Consider the following 14,663-nt stretch of genomic DNA (forward strand, 5'->3'; position numbering starts at 1 on the left):
TGAGCTAAATAATTCAAAACAATGTATATCACTTGTTACTACAAGGATTGTTTCATGGATGATAAAAGTTCAATAATTATTAATCTGGGGTACTTTTAAAAAATGCAACCCTCCAAGATAGTTGAGTACTGGAAATACAATGATGAAAAATCCAGAGGACTGGGGGAATCAAGTGGCCAGCAGGTGAGGGTCAGGTGACTCAGCTGGAGAAGCTGGGTGAGCAGCAGAGTACAATAGAATTGTCTAGAGAAGTAACCAGGTACAAAGAGCCTGGGAGCAGACACACTTAAGGACTCTTAGCATCTGGTCCTGAAATGTCAGGGGTAAAAGCTCAAGAAGAATATGTAAAGTCATTTTAGAAGTCTGGAAGAAAGAGAGAAGTAGGTCAGCCCATGTTACATTTTACCTAGATCCAAGTCAAGATTTAAAAAACAAATAAAATGCAGTATAATTTTCAGAAAGCTATATAGTTGGAATGATTATGCTATCATATTAATTCAGCAAATATTTTCTTTTCCTGGCACTATATCAGACATTGGGACTGTAATAATGATAAAAACTTAAAGATGCCTGGCCTTGAGGAATTCACTGTTGGGGGGTTGGCATGTGCAGAGTCAACAAAGAGTGGACCCAATGGTAAGGGCTCATAGAATGGGACCAAAGCACTGCAGGGAAATTTTATAATAGTCATCAAACTAACACGCTAATAATAGCTCATTATGTGTCATATTTGTGGATGTGTTTGTTTTTTAAGGCAAGGAATACTAGGTAAGTTTGACCAAAAAGAAGACTCAGCAGAAACAAGGAATGAATATGATCAGAATTAGACCTGAATTTTTTTTTAATTTTTATTTATTTATGATAGTCACAGAGAGAGAGAGAGAGAGAGGCAGAGACACAGGCAGAGGGAGAAGCAGGCTCCATGCACTGGGAGCCCGATGTGGGATTCGATCCCGGGTCTCCAGGATCGCACCCTGGGCCAAAGGCAGGCGCTAAACCGCTGCGCCACCCAGGGATCCCTTAGACCTGAATTGATCACTGCTGCTAATTTTTCTGATTAAGCAGGCAGGGTGCTAGCCTCTCTTGCTTCACAGATGAGTGTATCTGCTCTTTAAGATGATAGATAAGAAGTTTTGGGTCAAGCTGCACTCTAAGTACCAACAAAGTCAGTTGGATCATGAATTTAGGGAGCAAAGCTCTGAAGCTGGTGGAGTCAAAAGCATAGTCCAGAGAACTTTGCCTGGGAAAGGAGCCAGAAAGATCTGTTTAGTCAGGAAACAATGAAGAGACAAATACTGTAGTAAAGAAGCGAAACCTCCAGGACAGTCAGATTTAATGACCATACCTTTTGCTTTACTAAGAATATGATAAGGATGGGGGTGGATTAGAAATGGAACTAGATGCTAAAGTCTGTGAAGAATATATGCAAACAGGGTCTATTGCGTTGTTTCTTTTTTTATCTTTTTTCTTTTAATTCCATTATAGTTAACATGCAGCATTATATTCGTTCCAGTGTCCAATATAGTGATTCAATAATTCTATACATTACTCTGTACTCATCATAAGTGTAATCTTAATCCCCTTTACCTATTTCATCCATCTTCCCTCCTACCTCTCCTCTGGTAACCATCAGTTTATTCTCTCTTGTTAGAAATCAATTTCTTGGTTTCTCTCTCTCTCTTTTTTCTACTTTGCTCATTTGTTTGGTTTCTTAAATTCCACATATGAGTGAAATCAAATGGTATTTGTCTTTCTCTTAGCATTTCACTTAGCATTATACTCTTTAGTATAGTATTATTATGTAAGTGAAGACTACCTTTATAATGACCTTCTATCCTTATAATAACCCCCAAGAATAAAGTATGGTATTACTTAGCAGCATAATGCTTAGAGGCTGATATCAAGAAATACAAGAAATGAATGGCCTGTCCAGTTTGTTGAGCAAAGGGACATGGATGAAGATAGCTCCTCACTTCTATATAGGTTCTCTCCAGATTACCAATCTGCCAGAGAACAATGCACAATCATCTGTATTCTAGACATTTATTCTATGTCTAGAATACATATAAACAACCACCACCAACTAACCAACCAACCAAACAAAAACTTGTTAGTAGGGAAAGGACCTACTTCATTTCAGCACCATACCTTGCAGCCAGCAGTTCTCCTAGAAACATTTCAACTTTATGGACTTCATTCTTCTTCTCAGGAATGTGTTGTTTACTCTCTCCTAAGTTTTCTGTACTTAATCTTTCATCCATTTCATGGATCCATAAGTTCAGTTTTCTATGCTGATCCTCAAAGCTACAGAAAAGAAAATACTTTGTAGAAATTCTTCTGCACTCATTATGATCAATAAATTCTAATATCTGAGGTCTCAATGTCTATGGCAATTAAAAATCTCATGAATTTTCAAGTATGGAAGAAAACCCAACAGTAAGCCCTTCCAAATTATTACTTATTTCAGTAACAAAATGAAAACTCATGGAAATTTCTCTTGAGATCCTAACACAGTCACCCTATCTTGCTGAATGGAATTCCTGGTAATCAGCTCATAATTGTCAGCAAGATTCCATTCTCATGTCAATGTGCACTTAACTTTGTGTCTTACTACAGGACTCTGAATTTGGGCCAAAGGATTAAGTATGGCAGGGGAAGCCCTGGAAAAAGTAGGGAAAGTCATTTCTGTGTCTTTGTATCTTACGGAGATTTGAATATGGCATAACAACACAAGGCTCAAAGTTTTGAAAACAACATAACTTCTCTAAGAAACCTAAGTAAGAGTAAAGCAAATTACTTTGTGATCAGAAGTCATTTTGATTATGCTGACATCTTTTTCTCCCTAGTTTTTGGGGGTTCTTTTCTTCTAATTTTATATTTACCCCTGTTGACATAGTTTCCTGACCAGAATCTTCATTCACAGAAATTTGGCAAGTGTTTCTTGCCATCACTCCAACCCAACAGAAGTGAACACAAATAAAAGACTTGAATAATCTAAAACCTGAGCATCAAAGCTCTCATATTTTGAGTTAATCACACAGACAAATATACATGCACGCATGCCATTTATAATAACCAGTGAATATAATTCCTTACTTTTTCTATGTAGAAAATAAAGCCAAACAGCACCATCAGAGTCCAAGCAATTAATTATTGTCCTAGTATAAACCTGTACTTAAGGCTGAAGCTTATTATAATTTAAACACAGTTTCAAATATTATTTGTTCACTCACAATGTCTCTTTTCAAAGTCTTTGAAAACATATCTGTGTATGATGGAGTCTACACTTTTCAAAACAACCTACCTCCCAAGTTCTAAAGCACAGTCTTGAAGAGTCTGCTTGTCTTTAAGGCATTGTTTCAGAAATGCTTGAAATTCCTCATTAGCCTTTGTAATTTTTTCCTGAATGCTGCCGACAATTTGCTTAGACACATGAGCATACAAAGTCTGTCCTTCCTGAGTCACAGCATCAAGCTTGCTCTGCCCATCACTGATTGAGTCCAAAATGTTCTGTTTCAAGAAATAAAGGTGGCATAGAATATTCACTATTACTCAGAGACCTGGAGCATGGGAGCACTGATTATAATTTTAGTTGAGATAGTAGAGCAAGAGAAGAAAGACAGAGCCTAGAGGCAGAAAGTCTTTAAAAAGGCCCAAGTGAGAATGTACAACTAGATAGAATCCAGCTCATAATCGAACACGGTACCAGTCAGTCATTGGAACCACTGACTGCGGACTAAACTGTGAACAAGGCCAGCCTGCAAAGGAAGGTGTTCTCATCAAGGTATTTCTCTTAGCTTCGCCCCATTCTCACTGACCCAGCCCAGCCCCGGCTACACTTCTTCACACATTAGTGTGACACCCTCTAACTGGTTAGCTGCTTGCACCCCTCTTCCTCTTCTGATCCACCTTGTACACAAATTCTCCCTTCAGGTCCCTTCTTTTCTTGATAAAGAGCCATGTTCATGCATATGATCTTTCATATTTTTTAAAATAATACTTAATGCAGTGCTTTGTTCAGATGAGCTACCTGAAAAGCTTGTCCAAAACTCAATTTGAGCCAATCACTTCTGAACTCTACTTCACAAGGGCTTTTTTCCTTCTTGAAGTCATATATTTTTCAGTCAGTAAAACCTGTAAAACCTATATTATCTATTACTTTGAGTATATCCTAGCTTCAAATTTAGACTGTAGGTTATTAAAAATTATAAGTATGTCTTCCTTTTAAAACTCTTCCACAGTAGTGATATGAAATAGAATTATTTATGTTTTTACTGCTAGAAAAATTAAAACTAGGTTTAGTTTTGGATGAATTCTAAAGAATGGTCAATAGGCTAAAAGAGAGAAGAACAAGATCAAGAAATTCTGTAGCTCTGACTTATTTTCTCAACATACTTTTCATATTGCTTATCTCCTTACAATTCAAGGAATCTAATTCTATTAGAGAAGAAGAAAAGTTTGAATAAAATAAGACCTGTAGAAGAAGACGATTTAGGTCTGACCTGAAGGCACAGGAGTGCAGTTTAGGGAAGAAGGAAAAGCATTGCCAGCTCTCATACCTGAAGATTATGGAGCTTTGCCTCTAGAACTTTGCTGTCACCAGTTCTGTCAGATGATTCTTTTGCTGCTGTCTTTATTCCAGAAAACCACTCTTGGAATTCCTGCATAGACTCTTTTGAAAATAATGAAAATGAGAAATACATCCAGAACATTGAATGAGTTTCTAGGATTACCACAGTGAATTAATTCTGGCCTTCAGCTCACTGCATGTTGCCTTACAGAATGTTCCAGAAAGAAAATAATAACAAGAACAACAATAATATTAATAGAATATATTACAACATGATCTATAACCATAACTGTTTGGGGCAGAATGGAGAAATTATCTCAGGGAAAAGGCTGAAAAGAAATTTGTATTCCTGAAATATCTGACTTCCCATTGTGTTTCTTTCTCTTGGTAAAGAAAGAAAATTGCCTGAATATGGAAGAGAGTGAAGGAAGAAAGGCTGTAGGGGTGTTAAAGCCATTTTTATGGCAAAGGAAGGAAACATCTCCTCTCCTAACCTGACAGACCATCATTCTGCATCTTCATCAGGGCAGAGGCACAGCTGTGTGGAAGCCGAGTTAGGGACATGAGACTGGCATAGCTCTCCTGGACTATACAGCTGCTGCTGTTTCATGGTGTCTCCTGGTTTCCAAGCTTACTGTGTTGCTTCATCACAGCAGTGGAAGTAATTTTCCACAAAAATGAGCTAAATGTAGAAAATCCCGATCAAACTCGGAATCCTCAATATGGTGGATTTCTACTTGCTTGGGGAGAAAAAGGAAGAAATCAGCTCATGATGGGAGTCCAAACACAGCCCTTTCACTGCCCAAATCTCAACACACAAATGAATTTAAAATAATATTCTTAATAATATTCTTCTGTAAAGTATTTCCAACTATTGCTGGCAGTTTCTAGGCAGCATTTGGTTTGGATTCTTTCTTATAAACAAACGATTCATGCTAAGCCCTGTCGGAGCTCACCATTGAAGTGCTTCACCAGAGAATCCTGAAGGCTGGCCTGTGTTTTGGAGCACAACTGGCTCACAGCTTCCTGGTTCTTTATAAGGCCGGTCAGGGCACTCCCCAGGCTCTCCAACTCAACGGAGTGGTACTTTCGGCACAAACTGTTGAGATTTTCTTGGGTGGAGCTGATGTTGCTTTGCTGACTCTGAAGTTCCTTTTGTATTTCCTACAGAATAAAAGAATGTCATGAAAGATATTCATCACATTCAAGGGAAAATACCCCTCTACCTCACTATGGTACTTCTTTAGAAACTTATGTTGTTGAAATCCACTCAGTAATGCATGCATTTTTGTGGGATTTTTTTTTTCTAGTATAATAGATCTGTGTTGACTCTTTGAGAGTTTTGCCCAGTTCTCCTCAGGAACAGCAAACAGCTGTTCAAAGGTACTAGGATTTGGGCTATAGTCTAGGATTCCAAGCAACTAAATATGTTCTTAGGGATTCCCAGCCCATAATATTGGGTTTAGTTGATTAGAAACTATTAATGGAGTCTCTGCCTAAGTTCACATTCTTTGATGGGCTTCTTGGGCTTTGTCTTAGGGTCATAGGCCTCACCAAAATGCCATTAGTTACTTTTTAAAATTTAAGTACAGTAAGAAAATATGCTAAAGACAACAGATCACATATGTTGAAGAGTCAAATCAACTCACAAGCTTTATAGACAGTTGATCAGGAACATTATCTCTACAGACAGACGACATAGTAGTAGAATATTGTTTCTCAACTGTTTTTTTTAATGTATCCTTCTCTAGATAAAAGCAGTCATAGCCACCAATAAAAATAATTAAGAAATAAAAAAGTATTTGGCATTCAAATGTGAAAATTCATGGAAATTCAAACAGGTGTTCTATAAGCTCTACCCATTTAGTAAAAAATATATGAATATGCATAGCTTATGAGCAGGTCCTACAGTAATGCATGCTTTCTGTTTTTAGATTATTAACCTTCTATTTCCTACTACCTGCAATCATTTCTTCATTTGTTGACTTACTTTGCTGTATCCAATATCATGAATTAGTCAGCCTGGTGCTAATATAGGTAACTGAGAGCAAAAGTTTTATTTTTATTCCAGTCACCACAAAATAGGAAAACCAGTATTACCATTGGAAGTATAAATGCTTAATGATAGATAATTACCTACCTTTACTTTTTTCAGCCCTTCCCATGTCTCAGTCTGGGCACAGTTCATCAATGATTCTTCTACTTTTGTCAGCCAGCTTGTTATGTCATTAATAAATTTCTCCACCTGTGTACTCTGAGCAGTGAAATCTTTCAAGGTTCCTTTTGCTTCTTCAGTAATTTCTTTGGCATGCTCCAGTTTCTGCCTTAGGTCTGCTTCTACAAACTAAACATGAAGTAGGATTTCATTAAAATCTGTGAAGACCAAAACACTCATTGAGTAGGAATTCTGTTCATGTGCAGCTTAACAGAAAAACAAAACAAAACATAAGCCTAACCATGGATGCTAATTCAACTTTTCTAAGAAGGGAAATCAGCAGGCACAAGCGGTCAAACATTGTAAGTGATGGGAAACTAGAAAGAGTAAGGATTACAGTTGACACTGGATGTTGAAGTGGCATTCTGATTGATGGTCCAAGGAATCACACTTCCAAAGCAGAGCTCAGCCTACACGGAGTTACCAAGTTGGGGACCAAAACCTGCTCTTACTTCTTCCTGGGAAACACTCATTTCATGCCCTGATGTAACCACTGCTTTGAATACCACTGTAGGATTTTATCTTGAAACAATTTTATTTTTGTCTCCCCCTTTAAAGTATTCAGTGAGGCTACTTCTTCTCTCCCAAACGATCTGTTTTGGGAGGGCTCCTGACTTCTCTGGTCCTATAGATAATAAAAGGACTTATAATCAAGATAAATTGCAAAATGGTTTCAATTCCACAGTTAAAACATCTAGACCCATTTAATAATCAACACATTGAACTTAAAGTTAAGGCTTTTTTCTTACCCCTAGCTCAGATCTGCTATAAACAGGAAGCCCATCTGAAGAAAAGGGCCAGGTGCCTTTTTCTCTTTCTTCACTTTACTTCTATTCCCCCACATTTTCCAGCTTCTGACCTCTACAGGCTTGAACAAGCAGGAGGTGGGTGAGGGGCTCTGAAATTTTGACAACTGTTGTGAGCTGGCATCCAACTGTTGTGAGCTGGCATCCAAGCTGTTCCAAGGCTGGATGATGGTTCCCATTCTCTCCTGTTACACAACTTAATCTGCGGGGTTTTCTGAGACTCCCCTTACTGCTGGGACCTCCCATTGACACTGCCTAGATGCAAGCTATGTACTCCTCTTTCTCCTTCCACAGCCTGTGGACAGCTCTGTATCTTGCTGCTGAGGCCTGTTCTTCCCCCAGAAAGCCTTCTGAGATAATCACACACAGATGCTTTCTCCTTGCTTTTCTTCTGATAATTCACTTCTTGATGGAGGGGGACACGACGGGGAGTGTAACACTCTGGCATTCACATCAGATGATTCTAAGATGCACACCACTCAATACAATTACTTCTCTTTTGGCAAATACACCAACAGTTAGCCAGCCTGTCTTTCACCCATAAGGTCTTTTGGGGGAGTTAGATAGTAGACTTCAGAGTCCACTAACTGCAGGGGCACGTGTTATTTTTTCCAGATGGTACCACTAAAGCTTTTTTCCTTATTTTAAGGTAAAGAACAGGTGTCCCAACACCTTTTTGTTGAGTGTGTGTGTGGGGGGGGGGGGGAGGGTAAGAAGGCAGAGTATAAAACAGTAGCTCTCTCCCAAAACCCTGCCTCCATCTTAACTCTGCAAAAGTCTACCTGTTGCTCATTTATATTGTGGCACAAGCAACATGCATAAGCACTCCTTTTTAGTTTTCTCTGTAATTAGTACCCTTTGTCTATTCTTGCTTCAGGTGAACTTCTAACATTCTGGTCCATGCATATCATTCACTGATGATATTAAGTGACAGATATACAGTCTCTGGTCAAAGCAAGTGTAGAATCAAGCAAGATAGATGGGTAAGCAAGAAGCAGTAGGTAAAGTAGAAAGGCACAACAGGAAGAAGGAAAATGCAGAGAAAATCCATGAGGGCAGCCACAAATTCACAGGTTAAAGTAAGGCAGCAGAACATTTAGCCTGGAGCCTGTAGTGCTGCTGCCAAAAGGCCCCCTATGCTGCCTGCTCCTAGAGCTCCCTCACTGACCTAGCCCAGGCTTCCTGGTCAGAGCTGGTCTACCCCAGCCTCCCTCCTGTTCCCTAGGGATCTGTGACACCCATGAAGCCCTGAAAAGAGGTTTGCAATGGCAGACTCAATCACTGAGTAAATGAATTAGGAAAATATCAATATTCATAAATGTGGTTTCTGGTCTGGTCCAGACATAAAATGGTCCATATGAGGCAAGCTAGATTATACTACTGCCAAAATTTAGTAAGGAAAAGGGGAACTTATCTTATTTTAATATTTGTGTTAGAGATATGCTATTAATACTAGCACAAGGAATTCTAAAGATGTTAATGTTTTAACATCCATATATGGTAAGATCCACATGTTTGCTTGAAATTATGATAACAATGAAAATACATATATATAACAGATAACATTTGTTTATTGTTATTATATATCAATGATACTAGAGATTATACTTGAGACAGAGTCAGTATACAGTAGTTGTTACTAACCTGATTGAGTACTTACCTGAAGGTCTGGTGGTGTTTCTGGATTTTTAGTTAATTCTTTAAGATCATTAACTTTGCAATGAAGTTCTTCCAGTCTCAATGCTTTGTTTTTAACTTCAGACTGCCAAAATAAAAGAAAGAGAAAAAGCATAACTAGTCCAAACATTGTCATATTACATTTGGCACTTAATAATTTCAAGAGTTAACCCAACTTTAAGCCAGGCTTTAAAAAAAAAAATCTCTGATTTTCTGAGGACTCATTATTTACGCAAGTGGAAAAATGTCATCATCAACTTTTACTTTGAATGTTAGGGAGTATGCAGAACTTTCTTCCCATCCTCTTTTATTGGAAAAAAAAATCTCCTGGAAAAAATTAAACACTAACTAAAAAGTCTTGAGTTAGTGGGAATTTACAGTAACTGTCATCTACTCATTAGCATTAATAGCACTGGCTCCCAAGGCAGAATTAAGTTTTGAGGAAGTATTTCAAAGCAAATATATGTCAAGAGTGCCTCACTATATGTAGACTATATGTAATACATCAGAAATGTTTCAAATAAAAACATAAAATACTTGTATTTTAAATAAATACCTTTTTATTTTTTTGCTTTCCGATTTTTTATTATTTTGCACCAACACTAACACAAAACAAAGAAAAAATAGGCAAAGAATCATTACTAAACAAATTAGATGCTTATAAATTGCATGGTTTTTTTGGGGCCACAAAGGAACATTTGATAGATATCCTTCTCATCTTAAATACAGCATTTTGGTGCTTTGTGGACACTAACAAACCTCCTGATGCCTTCAATCCAGAAAGTAATTTACTTACCCAGTGAGCCATGATGAACTAACTGTCAGGCCCACTGGCTTTCTCCAGGAGCAGGCTGAGAAATTAAAGATTACACCTTCACCCTTATACACTTTACTTTTGAATTGCAACAGCACTGCATAATAAGGCACAGGGCTCAATCTGGGCTGCTAACTTTATTAGTTGCTGTACCACAAAGATAGTCGGTAACATTAAAAAACCCACCTTTGTGAGTGACTGAACCTGCATATGAATGTGGGACTGATGCCCTTTGGTTTCCTGGATCCCAGAGGCCAGTAGTGGAAGGTCCCGCATGCTGATTAAACAATCAGCTCTACCCTGACTTGTAGTATTTACCACCATTTTGCATTATACCACAATGTCACTGCACACAGTTTGGAAGCACTGCACTACAGCACAGCATCCTATATTTCACCATGCAGATTTAACAGATACCAACAACTCAAGACCCTAGATAATAGTTGTATGTAGAGCTTAAATTAAAAGTGATAAGTTTTAAGTATTTATTAGCTTAATTTTTAATATAATTTGATTGTAAACTAATTTATAATTTAATTTTCAATAATGGTTGTGGTTAACACTGGTTTGCAAACTTCTTTAAAATTTACCAATTGACTTTTGAAAGCTAACCCTATTCCAGGGCACACCACTATTTTGAGCTGGAATGTTAACAACATCAAAGATAACTTAAGAAACTGCAGTATCGGTCTCCTGATCGCATTTTCAGTCTGGCTAATTTCCTTTACCTCTGTTTTCCCTTAGAAATAGGCGTTTGATTTAAAAATCACCAGAAAGTTCTTTGTGTCAAAGCTAGACAACACAAGTATACAGTTGATTCACCTACATTTTTTCCGACCGCAGCCATTCATTACCTACATGTTGTGTTCCATTTGTGGGCTGGGCACAGTACCCAGCACCCAGACATGCAATGGTGAATAGTCTCTGCCCTCATAGAGAGTAGTGTTTATAGGCTTTATGAAACTAGTCTTCTCTTATCACCATTTCCTCTTACCTTACTTCATTTTTCATCCTAGCCTAAACTAGGACTGCACATTTTACATACATAGTGTAATGTGAATAAAGTAGATGCCACAAGGGTAGGGGCTTTGTCTGTTTTACTGTTTATTCTCAGTGTCTAAAATAGTGCCTGACATATTTTAGGTGCTTATTAAGAATCTGATGAGTGAATAAACAAGTGAATGCAATAAATGAAAATAAAAAGTTTAAAATAAACTGGTGACTAGAACTTTAAAAGGCCACTTTCTGAGGAAGCCTGTCATACTCCAATCTCCAGTTTTCTCCCATTTCTGAAGAGGAAGTGGGAGAACCCAGTACCTAAGATAAGTGTTCAGCATATGGTAAATACTCAATAGACATCTTGTTTGAATGAAAGAAAAATCACCTGTAAATATTACTAAATTATAAAAACCTTCAATTTGGTTTTCCAATAGGAAGGTGCCATAGTCTCAGATGAATGGAAAATGGAAAAATACAGATTTTATGGGCTTTTACTTTTTTCACTAATATCTTAAGTACAGAGTCCCAACTAAGAAGTGATAAAAATAGGGAGAAAATCCTTATCCATTGCCTATTCAGCTTTCAGGTAAATAACAAAAGATAGTTAAAACTTCTGTAATGTTCATATGTGTCTCTGAAAGAAAGAACAAACTGTACAAGAAGGACACAACTTTCCTGTATTCTGGTCAATGAGCTCACAAGCTCACCAAGGTAAATGTAGTCAATTTACCTCAAATTCTTTAAGGAATTCTTCTGCTCTGAGGCTGTTATTCAGGTTGCTGATGCTTTCCGCCAGCCGCGGAACAGAACTGTTGCACCATCCATCGATCTCATCTTTACTTGAAAGTACATCAGCCCAAATGGTCAGGCTTACCCTCAGCCTATCCATGTTTTCCTCAATTTTCTCTGATATCTGGGATAGAAAACAGAAGCCATAGCATCATCAATCCAAAGTATAAAGATGCTCCTTATCCCACCAAAGTACTAATAATGTCAATGCTGCCTTAATCAAAAAATTATATTCTGACTGAAAAACAAAGTTTTACAAATATTATTGCAAGGGAATCAGTGCACTTGACTCAAACAAATGCTAACAATTACATAATTTGTTTTTGTCATTTAGAGAGTTGACCGAACTTCTGAGACATTTGATTTTCATTTGTAAATTGGGAAACAAAGAATAGGTCTATTGGAGTCAACTTCTACAGGATAGAGGTCCATCTAAGGAAGTATTGTGTTTATCTTTGAAAGTAACATAATAAGCACTTTTATTTGTAATGCTGAAATATAAAAATGGACATTAATTAGACTTGAACATATTTATCGAGTAAATAAATACGACAGCAACCAACTTTATATGTTTAAACTAAAGAATTATTGCTTAATACTCTTCCTATAGTAAGAATGTTCTAAAAATGGGGGCAGGTAAGGTTTTCTGCAGTCCCCAAATTATTTGATTACATTACATAATTATCAATGTCTAACTTTAGTAATTCAGCTTAAGTAATTTAATCTACAGTAATGCACTTTAGGTTAATAGAAGGACAACAGAATCACTGGATTTTTGAGCTGGAAGCTACATAAAATATGTATGAGTTGAGATGGAGAGTTCTAGAGAGATCAAGTGACTTGTTCTATTGTCACAAAACTAGTAAATGACAGAGCAAGAACTAAAACCCAAGGATATAAACTACAAGTCTGATGCTTTTCAATGCAAAATTATAGTTTGTTATTCTAAATTATGATACATTATAGTTTAATATTCTGTAGGATATTTATAAATTATCCTTCAGTATTTATCCATAATCCCAGAGTTTTGAGAAAAAAATTAAAGTTATAAATTTGTTTTAATTAAAGCTACCAAGTGCAATTCTAGAAGATCTGCCACTGTTTTTTTTTAAGAGTAGGGGGAGGGGCAGAAGGAGAGGGAGAGAGAGATTCTTAAGCAGGCTCCATGCTCAGCATGGAAATCAACTTTGGGCTCGATCTCACAAACTGAGGTCATGACTTGGGCGGAAATCGAGTTGAACACTTAGCTGATTGAACCATCCAAGTACCCTCAAAAAATCTGCCACTAAGTTTTAACAAAATAAAGCAAATAATTTTTTTTTTTTACTAATTCTAAACTATAGGTGAATACTGTTTTTCTTCAAAATATCATTTTGCATGTAGCATTAAAAGTTAAAAATGTAATTCCATCCCTGAATAATTCTTTGCCCAAAATTATGATTGACAAATGTGAGTATTTGAATGGTTTGTACAACCCAGGGGATTATCTTACATCCAGCCATCTGTCCACAGTGCTGTCCATGTCTGTTTTCACCAAGATGAAATCACTACTGTGGATTTTTTTCAGCTCAAATAACAACTGTTTTCCTTTACTGGTAAAGTTATCCAATTCTTTCTGTTTATTACACATTTCATTCTTGGCAGTTTCATGCTGTGGACATAAATGTTTCCTTAATTAATAAAATAATCAGTGATAAGTCAGGCATTCAAAACCATTTGACTCTGAGAAATTTAATTCACGGTTGACTTTATGCAGAGTTGGTCAGCAGAATTTTCTACATCTATATGCACTGACAAGAGTTGTACAGAGAATCCATTGTATGTGAAAATCAGATCTACTAAGTAGTCTACTACAATAAAATAGTTTTGCTTATTACCTTGGACAAAGCCCATTTAAGATCCTCCTGGTCTTTTATAGTAGTTCTAGTTGCAATCACATTGCTGGCATTTTCTAGGACTTTAGATACAGCTGACTTCAAGTTCTGATATTCCCTTATTAGGTCAATAAGTCCACAGCATTGACCCTGGCTATAGTAATTAAAGAAAAGGTATCATTTATTATCATGTATGAAAGTAAACGGTTCCTTATGATTGGACCTGATATGTCACTACATAAATATATTCATAGATGGATGCTGGAATCAAGAAGAAACCATATTTCTACCTAGAAGTCAAGAGTTCTGGTCAAACCAACTTAACTCTAATGTCCAAATTGTTCTCCATGAGTAAAGAATGCAGTCATTAAAGTAAAATCTGTGACCTCAATGACAAGAAAAAAAATATGTGTTCTTGACAACTAAAACTTATGTAGATGCCAACAAATTTTTGTTTTTCAATTTTTTTCATTACTTTATTACATCATAATGGTGTGTATTAAGGGAAGGCAAAACAAAAACAAAAACAAAAACAAACCCCAAACCAAAATAGATGGTTTTTGTTTATAAGTGTAAAATGCCTCTGAGCAAGCAATTGTACACGTAGTAATTTTTTCAGAATAAAAGATGTGCCCTAAGATTTAAGTAAAATTATATTCTTTATACTAATATTTATAACAAGAGAAAAAAATAGAAGTAACCCAAATGTTAAAAATACACTAATAATTGAATAAATTCTGATACCTTCTTATAATTGAATACTACTGTACAATCTCTAACAAAGCACAATTTAGGAGAATGTTCAATAACATTGAATAAAATCTTATAAGATGGTTAAATTTTTAAAAGCTTACATTAATAATCTACAGTGTGCAATAAAAACTTATGTACACACAAAAAATTGAATGTGAATGTTTAT

At 36.5% G+C, this 14,663-nt stretch overlaps 1 protein-coding gene across 15 annotated transcripts in view; it reads right to left on the minus strand.

The window, feature by feature from the left end:
* SYNE1 (spectrin repeat containing nuclear envelope protein 1) overlaps window positions 1-14,663 on the minus strand; it is a 449,233-nt gene that overhangs the window by 238,109 nt on the left and 196,461 nt on the right. For all 15 annotated transcript variants that reach the window (XM_038526343.1, XM_038526344.1, XM_038526348.1 and 12 more), the window contains 9 exons: window positions 13,748-13,898; window positions 13,363-13,521; window positions 11,812-11,994; window positions 9,252-9,353; window positions 6,711-6,914; window positions 5,527-5,734; window positions 4,560-4,672; window positions 3,305-3,510; window positions 2,149-2,304 (listed from right to left, as the gene is read on the minus strand). In XM_038526343.1, coding sequence (XP_038382271.1) covers window positions 2,149-2,304; window positions 3,305-3,510; window positions 4,560-4,672; window positions 5,527-5,734; window positions 6,711-6,914; window positions 9,252-9,353; window positions 11,812-11,994; window positions 13,363-13,521; window positions 13,748-13,898 — 1,482 coding nt within the window. The remainder of the gene's footprint in view (window positions 1-2,148; window positions 2,305-3,304; window positions 3,511-4,559; window positions 4,673-5,526; window positions 5,735-6,710; window positions 6,915-9,251; window positions 9,354-11,811; window positions 11,995-13,362; window positions 13,522-13,747; window positions 13,899-14,663) is intronic.

This window comes from Canis lupus, chromosome 1 (assembly GCF_011100685.1).
Source record: "Canis lupus familiaris isolate Mischka breed German Shepherd chromosome 1, alternate assembly UU_Cfam_GSD_1.0, whole genome shotgun sequence".
In the NCBI taxonomy this organism is placed as follows: Eukaryota; Metazoa; Chordata; class Mammalia; order Carnivora; family Canidae; genus Canis; species Canis lupus.